General features: G+C 37.5%; 1 protein-coding gene across 1 annotated transcript in view; it reads left to right on the top strand.

Annotated features, from left to right (window-relative positions):
• LOC104600806 (uncharacterized) overlaps window positions 1-27,861 on the top strand; it is a 67,791-nt gene extending 39,930 nt beyond the window's left edge. The window contains exons 11-19 of the mRNA XM_088893001.1: window positions 2,250-2,360; window positions 4,294-4,410; window positions 5,272-5,358; window positions 19,868-19,989; window positions 24,219-24,304; window positions 24,728-24,797; window positions 24,911-25,017; window positions 25,443-25,873; window positions 26,858-27,861. Coding sequence (XP_088749127.1) covers window positions 2,250-2,360; window positions 4,294-4,410; window positions 5,272-5,358; window positions 19,868-19,989; window positions 24,219-24,304; window positions 24,728-24,797; window positions 24,911-25,017; window positions 25,443-25,873; window positions 26,858-27,493 — 1,767 coding nt within the window. The 3' untranslated portion in view covers window positions 27,494-27,861. The remainder of the gene's footprint in view (window positions 1-2,249; window positions 2,361-4,293; window positions 4,411-5,271; window positions 5,359-19,867; window positions 19,990-24,218; window positions 24,305-24,727; window positions 24,798-24,910; window positions 25,018-25,442; window positions 25,874-26,857) is intronic.

Genomic DNA, 27,861 nt, shown 5'->3' on the forward strand with positions numbered 1-27,861 from the left:
CGATGACACATGGAAAGCAATGGCGGTGTTACCTAATGTAGGCGCAAAGTAGGTAGAAGGAGTAGGACCATAATCCATTTGGCGAAGTGTCCTGCTATATAATTCCAAGTGGTCACGGAAGGAGTTGATAATTTCTTCCTTCGGGTTAGAACCAGAGTGTCGCTCCTGGGGTACCATGGGACTAGTCTCTTGAGATGCCACATTTGCTGAGTTATATTTCTTCTGACTCTACTAGGTTGGCTTCTTGCTCAATTCTTGAGCCCATCTAGGCTTGCCATGGAGTTCCCAACATGTGTCTCTACTGTGCCTGGACTTCTGACTGTGGGTGTACCAAAGCTTGTCTTTGTCATCTACTCTCTTCTGTTCTTGAAAGGGCCTCCGACATTTGAATTTGTACCTCCTCGGACAGCTAGTGCAACCAGCTCCCCCTCTATACAATTCATCACACTTCTTCTACTCTCTTTAGATACTAAGGCATAAACTTCCTGAACTGAAGGTAAGTTCTTACTTCCTAAGATTTGTACCCTCATGGACTTATATGTAGGATTTAGCCCCAAAAGAAAAGCAATTACTCGTTGTTGGGAGACAAGTGACTTATAGGTCTTTACATCTTCATCATACTTCCAATTCACATTTTGATAATGATCCAGTTCCTTCCATATTGATGTCGGATTTGAGTAGTACACCGAGAGACTCCTCTCCCCCTTATTGCAGGTGGCGGATTCAGCTTGTAATTGTTATATCTTTGCATAGTGCCTCTGCTCTGAATAGGTAGATTTCACTTGTTCCCATATTTCACAAGTTGTTTCAGCCCACATAAATGTCTTCCTTACTTGTGGTAGCATGGAAACCAAGAGCCATGACATCACCATACTACTTTCTTGGTCCCACCTGTCATTTTCAGTACTTCTAGACTTTGGTTCCTTCACTTTACCATTGATATACCCTATTTTCCCCTAGTAGTAATGTAAAGTTTAATTCCCTTAGACCATTCAAGGTAGTTTAGTCCATCAAAGGGAATTACAGCCATGGGGAAACTCATATCTATCCCCCCACTCATTCTGTTTTGACCTCCTGAAATCCCATAAGTTGCAGAATTCTCAGAGGACATGATTCGAGAACATTTTTCAGTTTCAACACACCTTAAGATCTCTCCTAATACCCAAAATGGTCCAAAAAACACACTAGAGGTGTAGTCCACATGCACACACTTTGGTCTGGGTACAATCTGAACACAGACCAGCTCCCATTCTCTTAAAAAAAATTAGGTTGATTTCAGCGCTGCACAAGTTTAACAGTCCCAATTGACCAATTTTCCAAATCACCTAAGCACACCAACTACTAGGAGAGATCACAAAGCTGTGAAGTCACACCAAAACTTGGTAAAAACAGGTCATTCGTGACCTACAAGTAACCCATTCTCAGGTACAGGATCACACGATCCACAGAAAAAGAGGTCTGAACCTCACAATTCCTCTGACTGCATTCAGCAGTCTTGTTTCATAGGGTTTTTATTGGTACATGATCAAGAGAAAGGGAAAATAAAGGTAAAGCAAACTTGCACCAGTCGTAGGTCAACTTGTCTGATATCAGTTGAAGAAGACAGCAAGGTAAAGAAGAAAGAACTAAGTTCAATCTACTCTCAGACCCAGTAGAACCGCTCTGATACCATATTAGCAGAAGAGAAGAGAGAGAGAAGAGAGTTTTAATCTGTCTGGTGGCGCCAGCTTATGTTATTATATATAGGGCGACCATAAATAAAAGGGAAAAGACCCTTATGCCCCTGCTGTAGTCAAAGTACATGAACGAAGGAAAAAAAGGCTATTTTAACCAGACCAAACAGGCCCCAACTAAGCAGAATACAATCATAAATATAAAGAAAAACATTCCAACACTATTATATTGTATGTATCAAGAAGTGTATTATAGCACTTTGTGTGTAGGTTCTTTTTCTTTTTCTTGTTTTCTTTGTTTGATAACAGAGAGAAGATTTGAAAATCTAAGTCAAAGCTTGATTTGTTGCCTTCATATTAGTAAATGCATTAAACAAAAAAGTGAAAAACTCATCTACCTGCTCTACCCACAAACGTGGTAGGGGCAAAATAACATTTATTAGTAGAGGTATTACTCTAATAATGGTTTTCCATGTATGGTTAAAAACTTAAAATTAGGAATTAGCAGATCTTCTGCCTCTCTTGCTTTTTCACTTAGACTCTAATGGTAGCTTTAATCTATTTTGCATGTTCCAGGCTTGCAGCAGTGGAAGGTTTTTATCAGTCTGGAATCTTCATGCATGTGAGTGGATTTCAAGAATTGCCACTTCTTCCCCCAAACAGGACATATTATTTGATGACAATCAAGTAAGTCCTTCAATATTCCTGTGGTGTCTGTTTTAATTGAAAAGCATACTAAACCCAGTCTTAGCAGGATGTTAATTTATTTAATGTATCCATATCACTTCATATTTAACCCAGTCTTGCAGAATAGAAGCCTCTCACACATAAAGCAGGTCTTCTAGTTGGATTGTTTAGTGAAAAAGTCTAAATGTCCCAGGGATCTTCTAATAGAAAAATAGTTATGTTATTATCACCAACATAGTATGTGGACCAAATTTCAGCCTCCACTTGCCACAGGTTGAAAATCAAACTTTTTCTTTTCGAGATCTCATTGATGTAGGCTTTAGGTCCTTTAGTTAGGAAAGGCCAGACATAGGCCGGATATTAATATGGGGCAATAATATAAAGGATATCTGTCAAGTGTTGAAAGCATTGGGTTCATGAAGGATTCTGAAGCCAACGTTACAAAATATTCCCAATTTCTCATGGTCCTTGGAGGGTACTTACACCTGGGTGCAAATAGGGTCAAGCTCAACCAATGTTACCAACCTATCCAATGTGACAAAATTCTAGGACAGATTAGGTTGGGTTGTGGAACTTGCCCAATATGAATTCAACTTTATGTATTTTTCATATACTAAAAATGGAAAAGTATGAGGTCCTTTCATAGATGAACCAAACTGACATATTTTTGCCACATGAAGGAATAATGTGGCCTATCAAACCATCAATCATATAGCTAGACAGGGGACCTTCTGGATTTGCCATGTGTTCACTCTGCAGCTCAAGGCAGCTCTACGCCACACCTTGTGTTGGAGTTCATCCTGAGTAATGTTAGTCATCCAAAGTTCCTTTTTGCTTTTAATTGGATGGATGCCTATAAAAATGACTTACCAAGGTTCAAAGTATCGGTGCACCCTGATATTCTGGAAGGTGTATTGGTACTTTGAATTCAATTGCATATTTAGGATATCCAACCCCAATTTGAATTTGACTAATTGGATTTGGAATGGAATCAAATCATATTCTTCAGAACCTCCAATTATCAATTGTCATGGCGTTTGAGAGATTTTAAGGGCAATTCTTGGGTTGCAATTGAATGGATAGAAGATTAATCTAGGGGCACATGATGACCCTGTTATCAGATTGGGGAGGCATTATCTTTGGTAGCCAGATTGAATCCTTCATTCAGATGGTCTCCAAGATTCACTATTTAACCACTGATGGTCTTTTTTTGAGAAAAGTTAACTGGTTTCATTAGGAAAAGATAAAGAGTACACAAGAGGGTGTACAAAGGAAACAATACAAATAGGGAGCAGACCCCTGAATTTTACACAGGAGGGATCTTATCACGGTACAGAACTTTTAGAAGAGCACCTATTTTTGCTAATCCATCTGCAAAAGCATTAAGTTCCCTTGGAATCCATCACAGATTTGTGTTTGAAGCTGCCAGTAGATCCCTTGCCTCTGCCAGAAAGTGACTGAATCTCCATGGCCCGGCTTCCTGTCTTCCTAGCCATTTTAAAGTGTTAGCTGATTCTCCCTCTATGGATAGGTTCTGAATGCCTAGACCGTTGATTAACCACTGATGGTCTTGCTAGAGGTTTGATGAGGAGTGAGTTATTTCTAGATCCATCCTTTATGAGCTAGATTTTAATTCTGTATATTTTGTATAAGGGAGCCCCCTTTCTGGGCTTGGAGTCTTGAACTGTCACTGGCCTTGTTTTCTTTGTCCTGGGGAGTTGCACATAAACTCATTTCCATTATAATATAAATATCTTTTTGAAAATTTTAAGGCATGTTTTATTTGAAGTGTCTAAGCTCTGATGATTTTATATTATAAGTTTCTTGTATTTGAAAGTTCTAATCTCCCTGACAAATTCATTTTGCCACCTTCAGTTGTCTGTCTTCCTCTTTCTCTTGGTCACTTCTAAGCATTTGGTTTTTCAATCTTCAGATTTTAGTAGTTGGAGCAGAGCCTATACTCAGTCGCTTTGACATAAATGGGATAATTCTCTCACATATACAATGTGCTCCTCAGTCAGCATTTTCGATCTCCCTGCATCATTCAGGAGTATGTTTTGATTTAACTTTCTTTGGATTATTGAGCATTTTATTTGTTGTCATCGGTTTTTTTTGTTTTTGTTTTTGTAATTCTCTTATTCATTTCTTTCTTCTCTATGCCATGGGAAAGTTTGACAATTGCTTTAATACACAGAATTCTCAGAATTGGCTTTTAATGGCTGATGAAATTATTGTCTTTGCTCAATATTTATCAAGTTCTCTTATACCCCTTTTTTGGTTTCAATATATGAGTTGCTTTGTAATAATTGATGTATTACTCCATGCCTTCTAAGGCTGCATTTGGCATTCCTCTTTTTAAGGACTTGTCTCCTTTTTGCTGTTAAAATGCCCCTATGAACACCGAGTTTTAAACTGCAAAAAAGAGACAAGTCTTTAAAATAAGGATTGCCAAATGCAGCCTAAATGAAGTTAATCACTGTGGTGATAAATGGATAGGGAACATATTTATATTAAATCTTTACTTTTTTGGATGGGTAAAAGATAAGTCAACTAAATCTAACACCAATTACGAGGCACGGGACTCCAATGTGAGTCCATCATACTAAAGAAGAAGAAAGGGAAAAAAAAACTCCAAGAGTCACTAAACTAAATGTTATCTCCTGTCTGATGGTTTGCCTCCTAGGTTATAATTCTCTATCTTTTCCTTCTCTTTTTTTGTTAGACTGTATTTAAGAGAGTTACTTAACTAAATTCAAAAAATTTTTGTCCTAGAGTTTCTTCCTTTGGCTGAAGTCATTTGACGATGGTTATATTCTTTCATTTTTTTGAACTGATTGTACACTCTAAATATAAGTACTTGCAACTTTGGCTCACTTCATGCTTCCATGGAGCCTTGGGCTCTGATGATCAGGTTATGGCAGTTGGAGGCTATGGAGGACTGGTTGATGTCATCTCCCAATATGGGAGCCATTTGTGCACATTTAGATGCAGTGGTACCTGAATCGGCTTATGATCTCATCCTTTTGGAGACACATATGGTGAACGATATCCAAGGTCTAGGTGGGATGGTTGCAGGCTTGCAGCCATCGAATTCAGTGTTTCGTGGATGCCTCGAACTTTCAGTTTTGCACCCACCCATCTTGGTTTTCATTGATCTTAGTTATGAATTAATGATTTGTACTGTAGCTTCATGAAGTTAAGTTAGTTAACAATATGCATGTGTAATATCCAAACCTGGCAATGAACAAGGTCCTTTGCAGCTTTCATTGAAGATTATCTTCACATAGAATTCAATCTGTTCATTACCACTTACCAGACAGTATTCCAATGGTAAGCCCTCACTCCCTCACATAAGAACCAGCAGATGCCACCACTCATTGTAAGTGATAGTGTGATACTACAAGTCTACAACTACAAGTGAGGATTGTAATATATATATATATATATATATATATATATATATATATATATATATTCTGTTTCAAGTGACGATTGTGCAAAAATGATTTTTTGGCGGTAAGTTGGTAACTAGTATTAAGGTGATGTCTGGTAAATCCAAAAAAAAAAAAAGAAGTTACAAGAACTACAATATAAATCATTAAAACCAGTATTGTTAGACTGAGACTGGATCCATTGAGTCAGCATTCAGTTCAGTCGTGAAGGTCAAATAGGTTAATTTATGATGTCATAAATCAAATAATAAAATTTAAAAACAAATAAATAAATAAAATTATAAAAAATTGGACATATATCTAATATTACATATTCAACATGTTAAAAAAAATGAGGTAAATGAGAATTATTGTTATCAATAGTTAACCTGTGACCACTGGGTTGAAACAGAAGTAGTAGATCGAAGTAGCTATCACCGCTTTATTGACTGAGTCACACTTATTTTTTTAATTTTTAATAAATAGTTTGAGGGCAAAAGAGACTGGGACTGCAAGTCGTGCCCGATCTGAAGAATTTAACTAAATCGGGCTGGAGTCTATTGGAATTTAATAAAGGACTGGCCCTACCCGACCCACGCCTAAAGGGGACCTGAACTGAAAAGCTGATCAGATTAAAGGCCAATTAGTTCAATAAGCCAGTTCAGCTGTGGGTTGAAAACATTGGTTTTCAGTTCACAGCCAGAACAAGCTAACCAGCTGGTTAACTGGTTAAATAAAACCAATCACTCATTGAGCATTCTGCTTTTCTGTCTAGTCCAACTCTGACGACATTGTTAAAACAGTACGAGTATAGAAATGAAAACATTCTTGTACATTCAGGCAATTCAGAATAATTGGGTATGACACCAAGATCATAAGTGATACTATTCCGTTTTTCACGCTCACAAAGAATCCAAAGCTAGCACACAGCTCGGCTGCTGTGCCTGGTCCTGGTAGCAGGTAGCCCCTGTCCTCTCTATTCACCACTCGTTGGCCAGGCGGCTCACAGTTGCCTGCTAGCATTTCAGAGGAAAATAACAGTCGATTCTTTGAATCATACAAAGAAGCATGCTGGTGTAGTGAGCGCCACAAAGGATTCGATCAATGAACTTCAATGCCCACGTTAATGTTATGATGCCTGTCAGCTCAGCTGCTAGTCTGCGCCATGCTCTCAATGGCTAGCTTGACGTCGGCTACTATCCTTTGTGAAAACTGCAAGAATTTCACAATTGATCCTTAGAGTTGATGAGTGAAAGAATGTAAAGTTTTATATCCATAAAATTGATGTAGCTTTTACATTAAAAACTTTAGAGTTGATGAGGTTTAAAACTAATTCCATCCAAATGCACTCAAAACTGAATCGAAGTATAATTTTAGGATGATAATAATTACACCCTCTTTCTAAATACATACAAAACCGAAACCGCATCCAAATGCAGCCTTAATGGTCAAAACTCGAAAGCGGACACAGGACTCTAAAATGTCTGAAGTGCGATGCAGTCCCATTGACCAACCCCCCTCAATGCCCGCTAACATACCTCTTAACGTTTTGGGTTTAAAAGACCTAAATTGAATAAGATGTTAGATTTAAATAATAATAATAATAATAATCCAACTATTGGTTGTGAAGTTGTACCCATGAAGGGCCGTCTGGCCGAGCCAATCGATCCATACCTGGGATTTTGTAGCCCCCTGGGAGAGCTGAAGCACAGCGGTTTCTGGCTGGCTTTTGGAGGTAGGCCTCATAAGTCATAATCATACATACAGCTTAAAAGTTATGTTTGGTGAAAATATCAGGAGAGCTCAACTCAGAAATCAGATGTATGATTATGATGATTTAGCTGTATTGAAGCACTCAAGATAAGAGGTTAAAGCAGACAGCCTTTTAAATAACTGACTGGCAGCTGTATTGGAGAATTTGAATTTTATCTTCGCACTGTTTTCATAGCAGCCGTGCATTGAAAATATCTCCATGAATAAAACCATACAATTATGCACAAGTTTCTAATGCACAGCTGCAAGGGCTGTGAGAATGGTGTGAAGATGAATTTTATGAGAACAAAATCCGAATTCGACCTTGGTGCAATGGTTGGTTGGATTGCTCCATTATAGTTTCTGATTTGGACTGCATACATTTGTCCATCTGTCCCTTTCCTAATGAGGCACTTTATGTACAAACAGAGTCCGGCTTCTATCAGGGCACAGTTGATGCTCGCACCGTTCACCGGCGACTGTTAATACCGGCGGTCGAAGAAAAACCTCAGTTATTTCGGACTCTGTCGAGATGTCATACATCAAAGGCTGTGGAAGTAAGAAATACGGGTGATGGAAAGTACGAGAGGGAGGGTGTGTGAAAGGAAACCATGTCCCAAGGAGGAAGAGGAGGAATCTCTTTCAGTGTCGATGTCTTTCTTTTGATCGTATGATCCGGTTTCAATATTGGTCTTGCAAGGGCCCTCGTTTTACTTCTTGACCAAATGTCCTCTTGATTCCTTTTCGTTTATCAGACACCCAGAAAAAAAAAAAAAAAATCAAAGAATTAATTAAAGGAAGAGAAAAATATGTTATGTTTCGAACCTGCACTGGGTCGGGAATAAAAAAAACGAAAAGTAATAGAATAGTAGAATGAGAGTGACTGGCGAGAGGCGACGAGTCTCGAGCGGGAAGTAGAACGGAACGTAAAGGATAGAATCTATAGACTCCATTTAATTCATTTTGCACGCATTAATTTAACGTACGCACTAAAAGATGCGTGACGCGTTTTAATGCTACGCGAACGGTTGCGAGCATGGACTCTGCCCTGATAGAAGCTATATAGTGAGGTAAAGTTGCATATATCTGACCCTTTAGACAGGAACCTTGTGCACTGGGCTACTCGTTTATAACTTTTACGCTATATGTTTGGAACCCACATCGGAAAACCAAGGCCCGCTGCTGCAACTGTTCAGCCCTCCCAAATAGGCACGAATAAATTTTAGAAAAGGGCAATTTTTGGGCTCTAATATTAATATAAATAAAAGTAACATATTTAATAAAATTTTAAAAATAAATTAACTTTTTTAAAATAATATCAAATAAAGTTACAATTCATTTTTTTTTCTTGTAGTAGAGCCGCCCCCCACCTCCGACATGTCTCTGACTGTCGTTTCCGCCTTTGGCTGTCGTCTCTTATTGTCGTTTCTGACTGCCATAGGAACACACACACTGTGTCTCTCTCTGTTCCAATCAAGCACGAAAATTAACCAACCACAGAACACCTTGCCCATAGGCCCAGTCTCAGGAAAAGGTGGATGCATCAGACGAATGAGGATATGCAGACCACCTCCTTATCTGACACATTGTCTAATTCATCGACCTTTTCTCTCTTTCAAACATATATAAATATATGCACAATAGGTAGGTTTTAGTAGGAATATCACCATTAGCATCAACATCGCCATCACCGTCACGACATCCAGCATCACTGTGTACACCGATCCCTTCTGGACCTGTCCCGACCTCGAACGTGTCGTGCCATACCCTTACAACCCTCTGCACAATGAAGTTGAACAAGAGGGAACTCTGGTGTCTAGCCGGAGACCGATAAAAGTGATATCATCTATATTGTTGAGTGGGATCTTTGTTTTGGCTTTGGTAATGGTGTTTCTCTGTGTCCAAAGATCACAAGGGCCATTAACAGATGCAGTGGAAAGGAATCATTATCACTCATTTCCATCTTCTACACCTGTGGGGGTATCGCATGGGGTATTGGAAGGGGTGTCAGAGAAGACTTCATGTCTTTATTCCAGTAAAGGAGGAGTCACGTATCCATAGACCCAACCCATGCTGTCTTGGCAGAGACAGCCGGAGTTTAGGGTAATGAGTTACTTAAGTGAAGGGCTTAGGGTAATCCGATTTGTTTTTACTTGCCGGTGTCCGACTATCTGCGACACTTTCTCGATCGTTGGAGACGACAATCGGAGGCGGAAACAACAATCGGAGATGTGCTGGAGGCAGCCGTGGGCGGCTTTGCTATAAGAAGAACAAGATGAACAGTGACTTTATCCTTTTTTTATATTATTTAAAAAAAATAATTTATTTTTGAAAATTTATTGAATATATTACTTTTATTGATATTATGGCTCAAAAATTACCTTTATCTAATATAATCCATTTTTTCTGATAATTAAAAGTAAAAAATATTAAAACGAAATATTTACAAATGAGCAGCCAGCTTGGTGGAGTGTCCCACTAATATGAACTAATTCTACAAGCCATCACATGATGAGCAACAGACTAAGGCTGCATTTGGCTTGGAGTAAATCGTTTGGACTACTGTCAAAGTTTGGATGAACTTTGGTCGAATAAAAAAATAATAATAATAAAGTAGAAGGTTCATTTCATATATTGAAAGGTTACGAACAATGAACATAGTCCATTAATGAGATGACAGCCTTAGCCTAGCCTACCTTGGGTTATTGACGTGTTCGTGGGCCCTTTGATGTCTTTTGAGTCTTAAGTCTTAACTTTGTTGATGCATGCATTTCATCGATGATTTGAGATTCTTAGAAGGAGAGACCGAGAGGGATAAAATTGTCATCTAGTAGAGACCTTATCCCAATACAAGATGGTGGACGGAAGGGTAAGGACTAAGGAATAATTTTGAGATACCAGCAGAATATTTTAATTTGAGAAATTGAGATGTCTAATGTGTAGGTTGTTATTACGTGGAATATCAAACTCGTATTGGCCCATCCAGAAGCCCTGTTCATAACCACTAAAATCATGATCCACTGAACATTTTGGTTTTTTATATTCAGCCCAAAGTCTGGACACAAAACATACCATAGCTTCTGCACTAAATTAATTACTAAAGGAATTTTTTCTTTTTTTAGTTTATTTCTGAAAGCACAATAAAAAATATAATATATAAGTGAATATAATTATAATAATATATCTATTGACTATGTGTGTATTGTAGATCTTCCACTTCTTTTTCTGCACTGTCGATACGCTTTTGTTAAGGAAGAAGAAAGAATCCCTTCCCAGGTCTATTTTACGTGTCATGTACCATGATAGCCCTACTGGGCATGTGGCTAAAGCACTGAGAGTGACACTGTCACATGAAAATAAATAAAATAATGTAGAAGTTGAATCCAACTGGTGACTTCTGGAAACTTGGGAAAAGTATACACTCAGGATTCATTCAGGAGCTGTAATGGAAGTATGGAACTTTGCACCGACTGCTGACCTTCTTTTGCAATTCATGGAACCAACGATCGATGTCTGCCACTGGTTCCAATCATTGACGGAGCCGAGCTGTTCTATGGGCTATACTGATCATTACAATTAATTTGCCCTAAAACGAGTGATTCACAATCGTTCATTATATATTTGGTATTCTGGACGTTTATAGATGGAGTGTTTCTTGTTTTAAATGTTTATTTAAAAATTTTGACTTTAAACGATTTTTATTTTAAATGCTTTTTGTTTGTGTTGTCTGATCGGATATTACTTTAAATGTTTCTTATTTTTCATGTTAGATTAACACTCCATAAATAATGCCATGTAAATATGAGAGGGAAACAAGAATTCGAGGCTTTTTTTAAGCATTGTAATCAAGTTTTCAATAAATATTAGGGGTGACAATAAAATCGAGCTTTTCAAGGGCTGTTCGAGTTTAAACCCAATTCACTGGCTCGATTATTAAACGAGTCAAACTCAAGTTCGAGTTCAAATCTACTAGAACTTGAGCCCAATTTGATATGCTTTTGAACCCGTTCCTCCTCATAAGGAGGGAAGCCAAGTGGCCAACTGATTTAATGAATCATCAGCCCCAAAAAGAATATCCTTCTCAAATGTAAGAAAATAGAACTATGAAAACTGTTTGGCCATCTATCTGAGATGAGCCGATGACCCTGTGGTTGATTTAGTCATTCGACAGTCTCTCTGGTGATGGAACTGTAGGCTCTTTGTGGTAAGGTTAGTGCAGCTTTTCTCTTATTCATAAAGGAATAATAAAGTATCCAAAAAAAGTGTAATGTGTATTACACCTTGTTCTTTCACCTAATGCATAAAGGAATTCGACTTGGGTCAGTGCCCAACAGCTAATTATGTAATTTATTTTATGGAGAGATATTCCTAATACAAGATTGTAAGAGACTGTATGAACCGGGTGAATACAGACTTGCTAAACTTAATCCATATCCCATCCGGCTATTGAATGGATACAATTTCTCAAATTCAAATTTGATCCAATTATGTAACAGCTTTACTTGACAGCCCCATAAAAGGCATGGCTGATGGTTGTAAACTTGCAATTAATTGGAGATGGACCAGCAGTTGTTATGAGTGTTTATAGTTCCGTTAGCCGAATTATGTATTATTTTCTGAAATCAAATCAATACCATTGGTTTTTCAAAAATCATGAATTGAAACCAATCGGTTATCTAGTTGATCGGTTCAGTTCTTTGGTTCTTCAATTTTTATATTTTTAATATATATATATATAATGTGTTATAAATAGATAATAAATATATATATTATTTATATGTCACATAGATTGGTTCGATTAATCGCCAAATTTTCTTTTAGGTTAGCTAAAAACTGAATTGATACCATCAATTTTTACAAAACACTAAATCAAAATCAAACCAACGTTTTTAAAACCGGACCGAACAGGGAACTATTCTGGGGATCGGTTGACAGGTCGAACGGTCTAACCATCCAGTTCGAATAGATGGCCTGTTCTGACTTAAAAACTAAAATAAATAAGTAATAGACAAAAACCATTGTCTAGGATGAAACTGAACCAATTACCTAACCAGTTCTTGAGCTTTCCAGTCCAACCATCCAGTCTGGTCCGATTTTTGAAAACCATGAATCAAATCAATCAATTTAATTAATTACATCTTTTGATTTAGTTTTCTTAATTCGGTTCAATTTTACGATTTTGTTGAGCCTAGGGGTGGACACAAGTCGAGCCGAGCCAAATAATTGAGTATTCAAGTTCGGTTTAGTAGAAAAATGCAAGGCTCGAGCTCGATTTGAAATAGAAATGAAAGCTCAAGTTCGACTCGAGTATAGAATTTATGTGTTCAAGCTCGATTTGGCTCAAGCTCAATAATGAACTGAGCTTATTCGAGCTCGAATTCGAACTTTCTGAAAACACTGTTCTTTCTGAAGCACATGAGGTCAAATACAATTATTTAGCTTGCACTTGTAGAAAGAGCTAAACGCCTAAACCATATATGACACAAGATTTTGTTCGGGGAAAAAAAAGTGGAATAAACAAGTGTCAGCTGAATATAATTCCTCTGTTAATATACTGTCTCTTAAAAAGAACATTTGTTAATTCCTCTGTTAATGAAAAGTATCACTATAAAAAACTAAACAAAGATCCTCTGTTAATGAAAAATGAACATTAACTAATTCGAAATCTCAGGAAAAAAAGGAATGGAACTAATTTACTAAACATTTAAACCCAAAATGGTCTTTCAAGTTTATGCTCCAATTATAAAAACTAATTTACGAAGAAGAAAAAGTAAACCTAGATCTGTCCCTCTTCAACGATTTGAACAAGTTCTCTGTGACTGTGACTGTGAGAGGCTGCAGCCTGCGACCTACAATTGCGAGTTTGGATTGCGATCTGCGAGAGACTGCGACTCTACAAGTGAGAGTGAGAAATTGAGAACTGCAATGAGAGGCTGGGACTGAGAAATTGAGAGGAGATGAGAGATGACAGATTGATAGAGCCACAGAGGAGAGCTAGATTGTGAGAGTGAGAGACTGAGAGCTGTGGTGGTGAGAGGCTGAGACTTTGAGAGCTTGGGAGGAGAAGAGACTGAGGTCTGAGATCAAGTGGGTCTAGGTAGGTCGAATAAGGTAAGGGTTTTTTCATTTCTGAAATTGCTACCATGTACAAGGGACCACAATTATAAAATAGTATTATTAATAAAATTTATGAAAAATGTATAATATATATATATATATATGATAATATAGATTGTATATATACATAACTATATATATAAGCCCGTTAGGCTAGCGAGCCTAACGAGCCGAATTTCAGAATAATAAAACCCGATTTGATTATTAAACAAATATAATAAAAGCTCGAAGTTCGATTTGAATCGAGCTGAACTTTTCACGAGCCTTAACAAGTGCCACATCAAAAGTGTCTCTTAAAATCTTAATATAGATAAGGGAAAGAATCCAAGATTCATATGTCCGTAACTCACCACCTGCGCATGTTTCCAGGCTTAGTTCTGCGATCAGTGATAAAGCCATTTTTTATAGAATTGAAGGCAAAAAAATAAAATAAAATAAAATTGCGGAATGATTGGAACATTCTTACCAAAGGACACGCTTCATAAACACTACTTAATTTTATTTTAAAGGTCAAAAGCACTTTCACCAAGGACGGCATGCTTCCCTTATCTGATGGATGGTTCATGGATGTACTGTGTCTATGTCCGAATTCCATTGACCCATTTCTGATGGATGGATGGATGGACTGTATTTGTGTCTGGATTCCATTGACCCAGTTTCTGTGAGTGATATGGGTATTATTTGAATGTATATGAAGCATTATTGCTTTATGTATGAAATTATTTAGGTAAGTGGTCATCCTCTATCCTCTTTCAGTGCGTTTGGTTGCACCTCTGAAAATGAAAATGAAAGGTTTGCTTTGACTAATACTTGAAAGTTTTAGTGGTGTCCTTACTACTCAATGTTTCCAAGTTTTGTAATAATTAATATATCCATTACATTAAATAGGAAGTGATAATCTTAACTAGGAAAAGGGAAAACTTTAACTGTTGTATAGCTTCTTCTTTATGATACGCAACCGTGCGTGTGGGAAAGATAATATGTTTAGTCATGATTTTTGAAAATTATATCAGATTAGATGGTCGGATTGGTTGATCCGAGATAACGGTCATGGATTTAAGGTTGTGTTTGATAATTTTCAAATTTTAGATCTCAAAAGTTGAAAAGATATTTTTTGTGTTTGAAATCTAAAAGAATTATATATACTTTTCTACTTTTTGGAAATTCTGAATCTATAAGTTTGTTTCTGGATCAACTCTTTATCATTTGAAATTTACTGATTTTATAATTTTACCTCTATAATATATTATTTAGAGGAACCAAAGTCTGGAAGTGCTGAATATGGCAGGTGGGACCAATAAAGTAGTATGGTGATGTCATGGCTCTTGGTTTCCATGCTACCACAAGTAAGGAAGACATTTATGTGGGCTGAAACAACTTGTGAAATATGAGAACAAGCGAAATCTACCTATTCAGAGCAGAGGCACTATGCAAAGATATAACAATTACAAGCTGAATCCGCCACCTGCAATAAGGGGGAGAGGAGTCTCTCGGTGTACTACTCAAATCTGACATCAATATGGAAGGAACTAGATCATTATCAAAATGTGAATTGGAAGTATGATGAAGATGCAAAGACCTATAAGTCACTTGTCTCCCAACAACGAGTAATTGCTTTTCTTTTGGGCTAAATCCTACATATGAGTCCATGAGGGTACAAATCTTAGGAAGTAAGAACTTACCTTTAGTTCAGGAAGTTTATGCCTTAGTATCTAAAGAGAGTAGAAGAAGTGTGATGAATTGTACAGAGGGGGAGATGGTTGCACTAGCAGTCCGAGGAGGTACAAATTCAAATGTAAAAGGCCCTTTCAAGAAGGGCGATTCACATAAGAGAGTAGATGACAAAGACAAGTTTTGGTACACCCACAGTCAGAAGTCCAAGCACACTAGAGACACATGTTGGGAACTCCATGGCAAGCCTAAATGGGCTCAAGAATTGAGCAAGAAGCCAACCCAGCAGAGTCAGAAAAAATATAACTCAGCAAATGTGGCATCTCAAGAGACTAGTCCCATGGTACCCTCGGAGCGACACTCTGGTTCTAACCCCAAGGAAAAAATTATCAACTCCTTCCGTGACCACTTGGAATTATATAGCAGGACACTTCGCCAAATGGATTATGACCATACTCTTTCTACCTCCTTTGCGCCTACATTAGGTAACACCATCATTGCTTTCCATGTGTCATCGCATACATCTGATTTCCCTTGGATAATTGACTCTAGAGCCTCAAACCACATCACTGGTAAATCAACTTTATTTCAGGTATATAACCTCCTCTCTCGGAGAGATAAGGTGAGACAAGTTGATGGATCATTCTCCACCATAACCGGTCAAGGAACCATCTCCCTTCCTTTCGGTCTTACCCTCTCTAATGTGTTGCATGTTCCTAAATTACCTATCAATTTACTTTCCATTAGCAGTATTACTCACTCCTTGAATTGTTCAATCACCTTCTTTCCTTCTTTGTGTGTGTTTCAATATTTGGCCTCAAGAAAGGCGATTGATAGAGGAAGCATGGTGGATGGTCTCTATGTGATAGAGAACAAAGCCGGTCTTGTGGCTACAGAGTCCTTAAGTTTATATGTGAGAGTCATGCCTACTTATGGCATAGTCATCTTGGTCATCTTTCATTCAAGTCTTTAAAACTTATGTTTCTTGAGTTATTTAAATATTTGTCAGTTGGTGGGTTACAATGTCAGACATGTCAATTGAGCAAACATTGTAGAAATCCATTTCCTTTAAAAAATAAAAGATATGAATTTCCGTTTCATAATGTCTATGCTGATGTTTGGGGCCCTATTACTCTACCTTCTAAGACTGGATATAAGTATTTCATTACTTTGATTGATGACTACTCTAGATATACATGGGTTTATCCTAAGCGTTCTAGAGATGAAGTGTCAAAGATTGTGAAAGATTTTCAACACATGATTTTTACTCAATTCCAAACAGAGATTCATATTTTCCAGTCGAATAATGCAAAGGAGTACTTCCATAGTGATCTGACGGAGTTCTTTGCTTCGTGTGGATCTCTTCACCGGAGCTCTTGTGTTAGGACACCCCAACAAAACAATGTTGCCGAAAGGAAAAATCGTCATCTTGTCGAAGTAGCTCGTGATTTATTATTCCATATGAATGTTCCGAAACGCTTTTGGATGGATGTTATGTCTGATGCACATCTCATCAACTGTATGCCATCTCGGTTACTAGAGTACAAGGCCCCACATCAACTTTTGTTTCCTACGACTCCCCTGTCCCCTATTCCAATGCGTGTCTTTGGATGCCATTGCTTTGTTCATGACTTGTCCCCTTCTCGTGGTAAGCTCGATTCTCGTGCCATTCCTTGTGTTTTTTGGTTACCCTTTATCTCAAAAGGGTTACCATTGCTATGACCCTGCCTCATGCAAGTACTATGTCTCCATGGATGTATCATTCTTTGAGAGTCGGCCTTTTTTCTCGGTTTCTCCTCAGGGGGAGAGTAGGGTTGAGGAGAAACACACCCAGACTTAGACTCAAATACTTCCTATTCCTGATCCTCCTCCATTTCATGTCTTCTTTCGCCTCCATAAGAGCCAATAGAGTTCAAAAGTCGTGAAACCTAAAACTATGCAACCAATATCATCAGATTCTCTAGAGACAGATCCTCCTCATCAGCCAAATACATTTATTCTCGTTGATATGTCTGAACCTCTTGATATTGATTCCCCTGTTATTAATGATCTTGATGTTCCTGTTGCTAAGAGAAAGGGCGTTTGATCTTGTACTACTAATCATCCTATCTTTTTGTGTCCTATCATCATAATTCACCTTCATATCATGTGTTCCTTTCCTCCATTGACAGTGTTTCTCTTCCTAAGAATGTGGTAGAAGCTTTAGTGGGTGTTCACAATGAAACATACGGTTGATGGTACGATAGAAAGGTACAAAGCCATATTAGCGGCCAAAAGGTTTACACGAGTATATGGAGTAAACTATGCAAAGACCTTTGCTTCAGTAGCCAAGATGAATTCTATCAAAATCCTCCTTTCACTAGTAGCCAATCTTGTTAGTAAGCCAGTCAACTTTGCGTCGAGTGTTCACAAAAATGACACTCTGTGTGATGGCCAAAGTCTCATACAAATCACATAATGTCTCAAGTTTCCAGTCCTCCTTTTCAACGTTGACATAAAATTGCTTAATACCCTCAAGAGTGAGCTCATCACGTTTCACCAAAATCCTTATAGGCTTGTTCATGAACTTCCTCGTGATCTCAAGGGCCTCAGGTGGCATTGTAGCAGAAAAAACCCCAACTTGAACTTTTGATGGCAGGTATACCTTGGTTTTCAAAACCAGATTGGACCGGATGGTCAGATTGGAAAAACCAGGAACCGGTATACTATGGTTTTCAAAACCAGACCAGACTGGATAGTCGGATTGGAAAAGCTGGGTACCAGTCAGGTGATCGGTTCCATTTTTCTCCAAAACCGGATATTTACAAAAAAAAAACATTGATTTGGTCAGCAAATCATTGACCCGGGCAGTTGAACCATTTGAACCATTCAACGGTTTTGACCTTTATTTATTTTATTTATTTTTTTTGTCAGAACGGAACTAAACCCCTGATCAGTTCGTTCTCCGGGGGTTTTAAAAACCTTGCTGTAAACTGTTCAACTACAAACCCAAGCATACATGATTGACATCCTCAAGTTGCCAAGAAGTAGATGTTTACAATATGGCTAAGAGTTTCCATGGAGGAGAGATACCTTCGATCTAACAAACATTTGAGAATAGCCTCGACATCATGTTCAACCTATCGACATTAGATATTGGTCCATGAACATTTTACAATTTTTGGGCTTGTGCTTTAGGCTAAGCCCATTCAAATTTTGGCAAAAGATAAGCCCGAGACGACTCATGAAGAAGTATAGTTGACATTGTCATTTGAGCATCCAATTTGATTCATTCTCTAAGCCATTGTTTCCACCTCAGCAATTATGCATAAACAAGGCCTGTAATTTTTAGTGTAGGCATTCTCTTTCTTAATTACTATTTTAATGGTCAAAACTCCGCATCTTTTTTGTTGGCACAGAGTGACCACAAGTCACATTCTTACACTTGTCAACCCAAGATTTTACTATTACACCAAGTAATGCCCTTACAAATGTAAGTGTTAGAAAAAAAGTTAGACACTGTCCGTTTGCTCTAATGTCTTAGTCTGAGAGTACAATAATTACATTAGGGTATATTGATATTGGTGAACTTTTTTTTTTTCATTTGAATTTTGAATGTAGAGAATGCTGTTCTAAATTATGAATTTTGAAATTTGTCAAATATCTATTTTAACATCATATATTAGAATTTTTATTTGTGTTTTGAGGTATCATTGGAAAACAAAAATGTTGTAAGATTCCTCTTTAAGAAATAAAAGATAATAGGAAACGAACCATCACCTGACCAAGATTCCAGGTCCGGCTTAGTCAAGACCTACTAGACGGTAAAAAACCATTGACTTGGTCAAGAACCATTCAACCTAGGTGGTTCAATCGTTGATTCATTCGACCCGGTGATCGGGTCGCAAGTTGCATATTCAATGCATACAAACTTTCGGAGACCATAACTTTGCACTTTGATGTTTCTGATTAGGGTGTTTTTTTGGGTGACTTTTCGAGATCTATGCGTCCCAATATTTTTGCTAAAAAAAACTTTTTTTTGGCCTCAAATTGCATTTTTAATATTTTTTTATAAATAAAAATTAAAAAACTGAATTAAAAAATATGAAGTAAATATAAAATAATACATGTAACATATTTATATATCATTTATTACTAATATATATATATATATATATATGCAATAATATGATATGATCTGAACCGTTCGATTCAACCGGTCAAACCGATAACCTACGACCGGAGGAAAAAACGGTTCGACATCCGAGTCGGTTTTTAAAACATTGCTTGGAACATCGACGGCTAAAGTAAACGAGCTTATTTGAATAAGTTTTGTAGTATTTCTCCTTCACGGGATCCAAAATAAATCGGATCGTACCACGATTGATTTGGCTTTAAGTTGTAACCCGCATCCGATTGATCTACATCCGGGAGCCGGATCTATCCGAATAATGATGTTGCCGATCCAACCGTAGCCATATATATCGACACACACTCTTCTTTCCCAATCTCTTCCTCTTTCTCTCTCTCCATCTCCACTAGCGTTGCGTTCCTTAACTCCACGGCGGGGATCCGAGGAGTTGGGAAACCCTAACCCTAAAAAGGCAGAAACGATATTGCTCTTGCGTTTCATCGTCTTCTTTCATAACCAGTGATCATCGGCTATCTTCATCATTCAGGTGCTTTTTTTTTTTCTAATCAATTTGTGCTTGTTCTCTGTTTCATCTGCACTCGATCTTTGTTTGAATCAGTGCCTGTATATAATCTCGTGGTTTAAAGGCGTTCTGTATTGATCTTTCTGTTGTTTTCAGTGGTATAACTTAACTAATTCTAATCATTACGATAGATAATATTTTTATCATTACGGTGGAGATATATCTTGGTTGAGATGGATCTATGTGCATGCTTGCTGGTTCGAGATTATTCGTTTCATGGCTGGAATGTGGAGGTGGTCCGTTGGTTTTGAGTGGGAAGATTTTTATATTTGCATTCATCGTTGGCATTCTTTTAGTTTAATTTAGGGTTTAGTCGTTATACTGGATTGATTTGAAGGATTAAATGTACAGCTTTGGGTCTGGATAATTTAAGATTTTATGATCGGATTTGATCCCGTAACATTTTTGAATTTCGTAAAATGTATCCTGGTTTTTATTGGAAATTCAGCCAAAGTGAAGCTGTGGTTAGTTCTGGTAGAAGTCGATCCGTCTAAGAAATATTTTCAGCACTTTTTGATGATGTTATTAATTCTCCCGAAAGTTTTTTTTTCTTTCTTTCTTTCTTCTTTCTCGAACGTTTCTCATGTAATAACGTAGTATAGTTTTTTCTCGATTAGAATAGCTGCCTGCTCATTTAAATATCGATATATTTTTCTTTCATCCTTGTTTATGGATGCGCTGTTCGATCATTAAAACTGTTTGATGGTATGCCTATTGAGATGCGGGAGATGGTAGTAGGGGGTTTTGAAGATTGATTTTACCACGCAGGCATGTATTTTCTGTAAAATTTCCTCCTGTCATAAGTATGGCTAATTGAGGCGGTGTTCGGTTCCGTGTTCATCTCGTGGATGGACCGTTTCGGTCCGGTCCACGGGATGAGCTCCCTATTCGGTTGGCTGTGGACGGGACCAGTCCATGCTATATTGTGGACTGGCCCCATCCACACCCCAATTTAGCGGCAACGGAAAATTCTCGTGTTAGGGTCCATCCAGTGTTTACTTTGATCCCTTTCTCACACTCTCCCTGAAACCCTATTGCTTTTGCTTCACATTTTACCGTTGGAGGTCTCCACCGCCCGTCGAAGCTCTCCTTCGCTGCAGCTCTCCATCGCCAAATCTCTCTTCCGCCGTAGCTCTCCTCCACCAGTCCACTTGCCAAGGCTCGATCTTGTTTAAATATTATTTTTAATATTTTTATCAATAAACTATTAATTAGTTTACTTAATTTTTTAATTTTTGATGTTTTTATTAATAAATTAATATTTTCAAATATTTAAAAAATATATATTTTTAATTATTGTTTTTTGAAAATTAATATTAATTTATTAATGCCTTTTTTAATATATTTATCATATAAAATGCAAAAATTAGATGTTTATGATTAACTGTGTAGATCATTCATAAACTGTATATAAGATACATGGAATCAAAAAGTGTGGTGTGGACTGGTCCACACCATGTCTATAGAATGCCACTGTGGGTGTGGACTGGTCCAGTCCACACAATCTGTCCATAATTCAGAACAGATGTGGACTGTGGTGTGATGTGGATTGGTCCCTACCACAGGGTGTGGTGTGGACCAGTCCACACCCACCAGTTTCCCATCCACACTACAGAACACCCCTTTTAACCCTTGGTGTTGGACCACAATGTTAGTGTTGTATGTTCTCTTTCTAATGAATCAAAATACTTTGATAGGTTAAACTTTGTGTTATTCACCTACCAGTTCCACAAGCTGTTTTGGAAGTTTCTTAAAAAGGCATACACATGTAAATAAGTTTGCAATACCATTGTGCATTTATACGGATTTATCTTTGATGAGGTAGGAATCTACAAATCAAAATTTGTTTGGGAAGGGGGTTGATTTCATATTAATTGTTGAATTACAGATTCCTCCTTTCCAAGACATTCCATTGATTCTGTCCATATTTTCTTTTTGGGTCATACTATCTAAAATCAGCTCCTACGTATTTGATATGACTGTTTAACTTAGTTGTGGCATTGACTAGGTACTTGCCTAGGTGTCACTAAGGCAACAAGGCAACCTCAGTTAGGTGCCTCCCCTGAACACCATTGCTATATAAAATAAGTGCCTGTCTAGGTAACGAAAATCACAAGGTAGCCATTTATTTGTAATATTATTATTACAACTATATGCCATTCTGTTAAGTGGTGTTGCATCGACACCCCACCTTTGGAGGGGGATTTGGTAGTTGGCTTGTGTTCATGAGTCCACTCATGTCCAACTCTCCAAAATATGTGTTAAGAGTTGTCTACAATGTGAATCAAGAGGATTTGTTACGATACCTTTGTGATGGCTGTCCAAAATAACAATTACTCACTTTAAATGCATCTATGCAACAGAATTCCGACCATTTAAGCTAAAAAATTTGGGGCTCTGTTATTATTATTTTCCCAATTTACACACGACTTGTGACCCATTGTTTATTGGATCTGTTCCAGTCTTTTCCAATTAACATTAAAATTAGAAAACAATGAAAAATAACAAATGTGTCTATGTGGCAAATAGGCAAAAGCTGCGACTTTTATATTGTAATTTAACTATTTAAGTTGTTATGTTTATATTGTTCTTTGAGTAATAATATAAAAAAAACATAATATTTAACATATATAAGTAAATATTATTTATAAGATAATGTCCATGTGGGAGGAAAGAAATCAATGAACTTTCCGTGAAAAAGAAAAGAACAAAGAAGCCATCATTGATTTAATCTATGTTAGGGTGGTACATTGGGTCAAGTCTATGAAGCTATTTGAAGGATTTTCAGCAGGAGATACCATTAGAAATTAGAAAGAAGTAGCCTGGTCCGTTCGGTTGATTAATTCCCCTGCTCCAACTTGGACTCCTCCAACTTTGGGGTTCACTAAATTGAATTTTGATGGCAGCAGCTAAGGAAACCCAGGCCATTCAGGTATAGGTGGAGTGTTCAGGGACGAAGAAGGTCGAATTATGGCCATGTTTTCAGGCCCTATAGGTTGGGGGGATTCTCTGAGAGCTGAAATTTTAGCATATTAGAAGGAATAAAAAGAACCAAACAGCTGAATTTTAGGAAATTGCTGGTGGAGGGCGACTCTAGATTGGCTTATTAACTGGCTGCAGAAGGAAGATGTTAGTTTGTGGAAGTCCTCGAATGAAAAAAAGAAAATTAACCAGCTCACTCAAGATATGCAAATTCAGTTTCAGTGGTCTAAGAGGAGTGCCAATTCTTTCGCAGACTCTTTAGCTAAACAAGGGGTGGGAAGAGCTAGTTTCTTTTGGGCTGTGTTGTAATTTGATGTTTACTCTTAGGGGTGGGGTAAGAGATTTTACCCCCCCTTCCTGTTGTATCTTCTGCCATCTCCTTTTATTAATAAAAGTTTCTGTTATTGATCCAAAAAAAATAGATACATGTCCATGAATCCTACATTTTTAGGTTAATTGAGGCAGATTCCCAGACGACCAGACATGTCAGATTCCGATTCCCATTCATGCAATACTGGTGTCAAATTGTCAATGCATCCTACCATATATTATGCATATTATTCATTCTTGGTTAAAGGATTTTACCATAACAACATGAAAGACCCAAGGATTTAAGGAGACAAAAAAGAAAAAAAAGGATAAAAAGGTTTTTTTCCTATAGACTCTCTCTCTCTCACCCACAAACACAAATTAAATAGAAAAGAGCTCTCCCTCTTGTTCTTTTTTCCTTTTCATTACTTGCTCTTTTAAAAATTTTTATTAGTATAAAATTGTGGTCTTTAACTTTGCTAATAAATTTTGTCATGGCCTCCACTGTTGCCTAGGTTACTAGCACTCCACTGAACCTAGAATCACCTAGACTTTTTAATGACTATGGTATTTAATGTTCATTATCTATTAACAAATATGTGCAAAAAAAGAAATTAAAATTAGAAGTTATCACATGCTTGATAAGTTAGTGGAACTATGCTTGATGGAGTTTTATTCCTTGTTTTATCCAGATGCACTTTCCCTGCTTGTTTTGTTTAGGCACATTTGTAACTTTTCCTAATATTCAAGTTTATAGAGAACCTAGACTGGATTTTAGAACAATATATGGAATCATCATCATCCAAGCCTTCTCCCAACTATATGGGGTTGGCTAATGATCATCAGAGTTTGGCAAAAGGTTAGTGCTGGCTGCCAACCCGACACAACTCTCCTTTATGCAGGCTTGGGACCAGCTGTGCAAGACAAACTCACATCATCATCATCATCAACATCATCATCAACATCAACATCATCAACATCATCCAGTGTATGGAATGATGTATCAAATATTTTTTTCTGTACTATTGATGTTATTGTCTGTTACAAATAATAAATGTTGAAAACTGTTCAAACATTAATGATTTCCATTATTTTACTAGAAAGTTAAAATTCTTTCTTAAGAGTATCTACTTATAGAGTTGTCTTCCTTATTTTATCCAGATGCACTTTCTTGCTTGTTTTATTTAGGGACGTTCCTAATGTTCAAGTTTATAACATGTCATTGGGAACTTAGACGAGTTTTTGGAACAAAATATGAAATGATGGATTAAATCTTCTTTCTGTATTATTGTTGGTATTAGCTTTTAAAATAACAAGTGTGGAAAACTGTTCAAATATTAAAGATTTCCATTATATTATTAGAAAGTGAAGTTCTTTCCTTGAGTATCTTTTTATGGGTTAAATTTTGCAGTCATGGCGGGATTGGCACCTGAAGGTTCACAATTTGATGCGCGCCAGTATGATGCCAAAATGAGTGAGCTGTAAGTTCTCTAATTCCTCCCCACTACAAGGGACGCAAATAGTTAAATGCAAATTTATATATGCTTGTAACTTCTTAATAATGATTATTGATTGGATGAATGGATTGGAGCAGACTTACGGCAGATGGACAAGATTTCTTTACATCATATGATGAGGTCTATGAAAGTTTTGATGCCATGGGCTTGCAAGAGAATCTTCTGAGGGGCATCTATGCATATGGTAGATCCAACTTTATTTCCACTGTTTCTATATGCTGGCCGGTATTTTTTTATTGTGGGAGCATGAAGGAATTTACTTCCCTTAATTGATAACTGCAGCATGGTTGAAACTCACATTCAGGTCAGCTTGTGAGATCTAGCTCCAAATTCAACCTGATTGGTACCACCTTTTAAATAATCTCCTTAACGTGTGGCCAAGAAAAATCCTTTCTTGGAGGGCTTATAGGATATTGTAAAATATTTAGGAGGTGGCATACTTAATTGGGATGGTTGGGGCCCAGCAAACGTGCTTCTTAGGTTGAATGTCACTGGTGTGATTTTGTGCCGTGAAGTTTGGTTTACATGCTTCTCTCATTTGATGTTTTGGCCTTTTCCCTAAAGGTTGACTGGAATGCTGAAAGCCTTGTATTTTATTGTTTGTTCAAGGGTTTGAGAAGCCCTCTGCAATTCAGCAAAGGGGAATTGTGCCCTTCTGCAAAGGTCTTGATGTAATTCAGCAGGCACAGTCTGGGACAGGAAAAACAGCAACATTCTGCTCTGGAATTCTTCAGCAGCTTGATTATGGTTTAGTAGAATGCCAAGCCTTGGTTCTTGCACCTACCAGAGAACTTGCACAACAAATCGAGAAGGTTATGCGAGCACTTGGAGACTATCTTGGTGTGAAAGTTCATGCCTGTGTAGGTGGAACTAGTGTCCGTGAGGATCAACGCATTCTTTCAAATGGAGTTCATGTTGTTGTTGGTACTCCTGGTCGTGTTTTTGATATGTTGCGGAGACAGTCGCTTCGCCCTGATTACATTAAGATGTTTGTGTTGGATGAGGCAGATGAAATGCTTTCTCGAGGTTTCAAGGACCAGGTATATCCCTTGTGAATCTATGTGCCTCAGCTTCTGGTGCTAATTTGTGGATGTTTGTAATGATATGTTTATGCTGTTTCTAGCTGTTGCTTGGTCATTTGGCATATGCTTGTAAATATCTTATTGTCCTTGCATACTTTCATTGAGGTCAGGAAATATTTTGGAATGTCAAAGTTAGAATTTCCGCTTCATTTTTTCCTACAACTTTTATTGTGAAATTTGGCTCCTCAAGTGGCTATTACATTCATATGATGTAAAGGAACAGAGTTGGAGGTGAAAACAGAAATTTTTTTCCTTGACTTTTCTCTTTGGATCCATAACAGTTTAATTGGAGGTGAATGAAAACTACTTGGTTTATTGAAATAAAGAGACAAATTTGGAAATCCATAATTACACTGACTAGACTTACGGAACTTAAAGGCTTTCTTCGTTCTGTCTCTTGGCTTATATTTAGTATACTTAACTGTAATCTTTGTTTGCATTTACAATTTATATCTTTATAGCCTGCTTTAGAGTTGGTATTTACAACTTTTGGGGCCATTTCTTGTTGTAATAAAATTAAAAGCCAAACAGCTGGGACTACAAGGCCCTTTTTTGGAGTTGGGATTTTAAATAATTGTAAGCTAAGTTCGTGAATATGTGATTCCAAAAAAAATCCTTGTGCATGGATTGATTTCAGAGCCTACTCTTTATTCCCTTAGAATTTGTAGGAAGAAATACGTCAGCAACCTGGCCATGGATTCGGACTCTAGCGTTTAAATCACAAATTAAATGTGTTTTATTGGCATCGATGAAAACTATTATGTGCCTTTCTGTTTGGTCTTATGTCAGGTTTTAATTCCATAGTGCTATATTTCTAAATGTGTGATCGTTACTAGTTGACACTTTGTAGCGTTCTGGAGTTCTAGTTTAAGATTTCCGAGTGCCTTCAGAATGGCACTTGACCCATATATTTATATTCTGACGTGCATTTTTATCTGTCAGATCTATGATATTTTCCAGCTCCTGCCATCAAAAGTTCAAGTTGGGGTTTTTTCTGCTACAATGCCACCTGAGGCCCTTGAGATCACGAGGAAGTTCATGAACAAGCCTGTAAGGATTTTGGTGAAGCGTGATGAGCTCACTCTTGAGGGTATTAAGCAATTTTATGTCAACGTTGAAAAGGAGGACTGGAAACTTGAGACACTATGTGATTTGTATGAGACTTTGGCCATCACACAGAGTGTCATTTTTGTGAACACTCGACGCAAAGTTGACTGGCTTACTGACAAGATGCGGAATCGCGACCACACAGTATCTGCCACCCATGGAGATATGGACCAGAACACCAGGGATATTATCATGCGTGAATTTAGGTCTGGTTCCTCTCGTGTGCTTATCACCACAGATCTCTTGGCTCGTGGTATTGATGTGCAGCAAGTTTCTCTTGTCATAAACTACGATCTTCCTACACAGCCTGAAAACTACCTCCATCGAATTGGTCGTAGTGGACGGTTTGGAAGGAAAGGTGTTGCCATCAACTTTGTGACACGTGATGATGAGAGGATGCTGTTTGACATACAGAGGTTCTATAATGTAGTCATTGAGGAGCTGCCATCAAATGTTGCTGATCTCCTGTGATGAGTTTTGTTCGTGGTTTATATGAAGGTAAGACTAAGATGCTTTTTATTTGCCAAGTACTATTTAATGTTGGCTCTTTTATAGGTTTAGTGCCTTAATTAGTGTCTTTGAACTTATCTTACTGTCGAGTAAAATGGGTCCTGCACATTTGTAATGGGGAATTTATGATTGCCCATTTTGGGTGTGAATGGGGTATCTGTTGTTGCGAATTTTTTGTATCTTTTTTTTATTACCGAAAAGAGGTAGTTTGGATTGGTTCATTTTTTTCCTTTATTTATGCTTTGGTTTTATTTTTAATATGTTGAGAGGGGATACTGTGTAGAATGAAAACATGATTTGTTAATGTTGGATACAGGAATTCTCTTCAA

The sequence above is a fragment of the Nelumbo nucifera genome, chromosome 8 (assembly GCF_055504915.1).
Source record: "Nelumbo nucifera cultivar China Antique chromosome 8, China Antique-T2T, whole genome shotgun sequence".
In the NCBI taxonomy this organism is placed as follows: domain Eukaryota; kingdom Viridiplantae; phylum Streptophyta; class Magnoliopsida; order Proteales; family Nelumbonaceae; genus Nelumbo; species Nelumbo nucifera.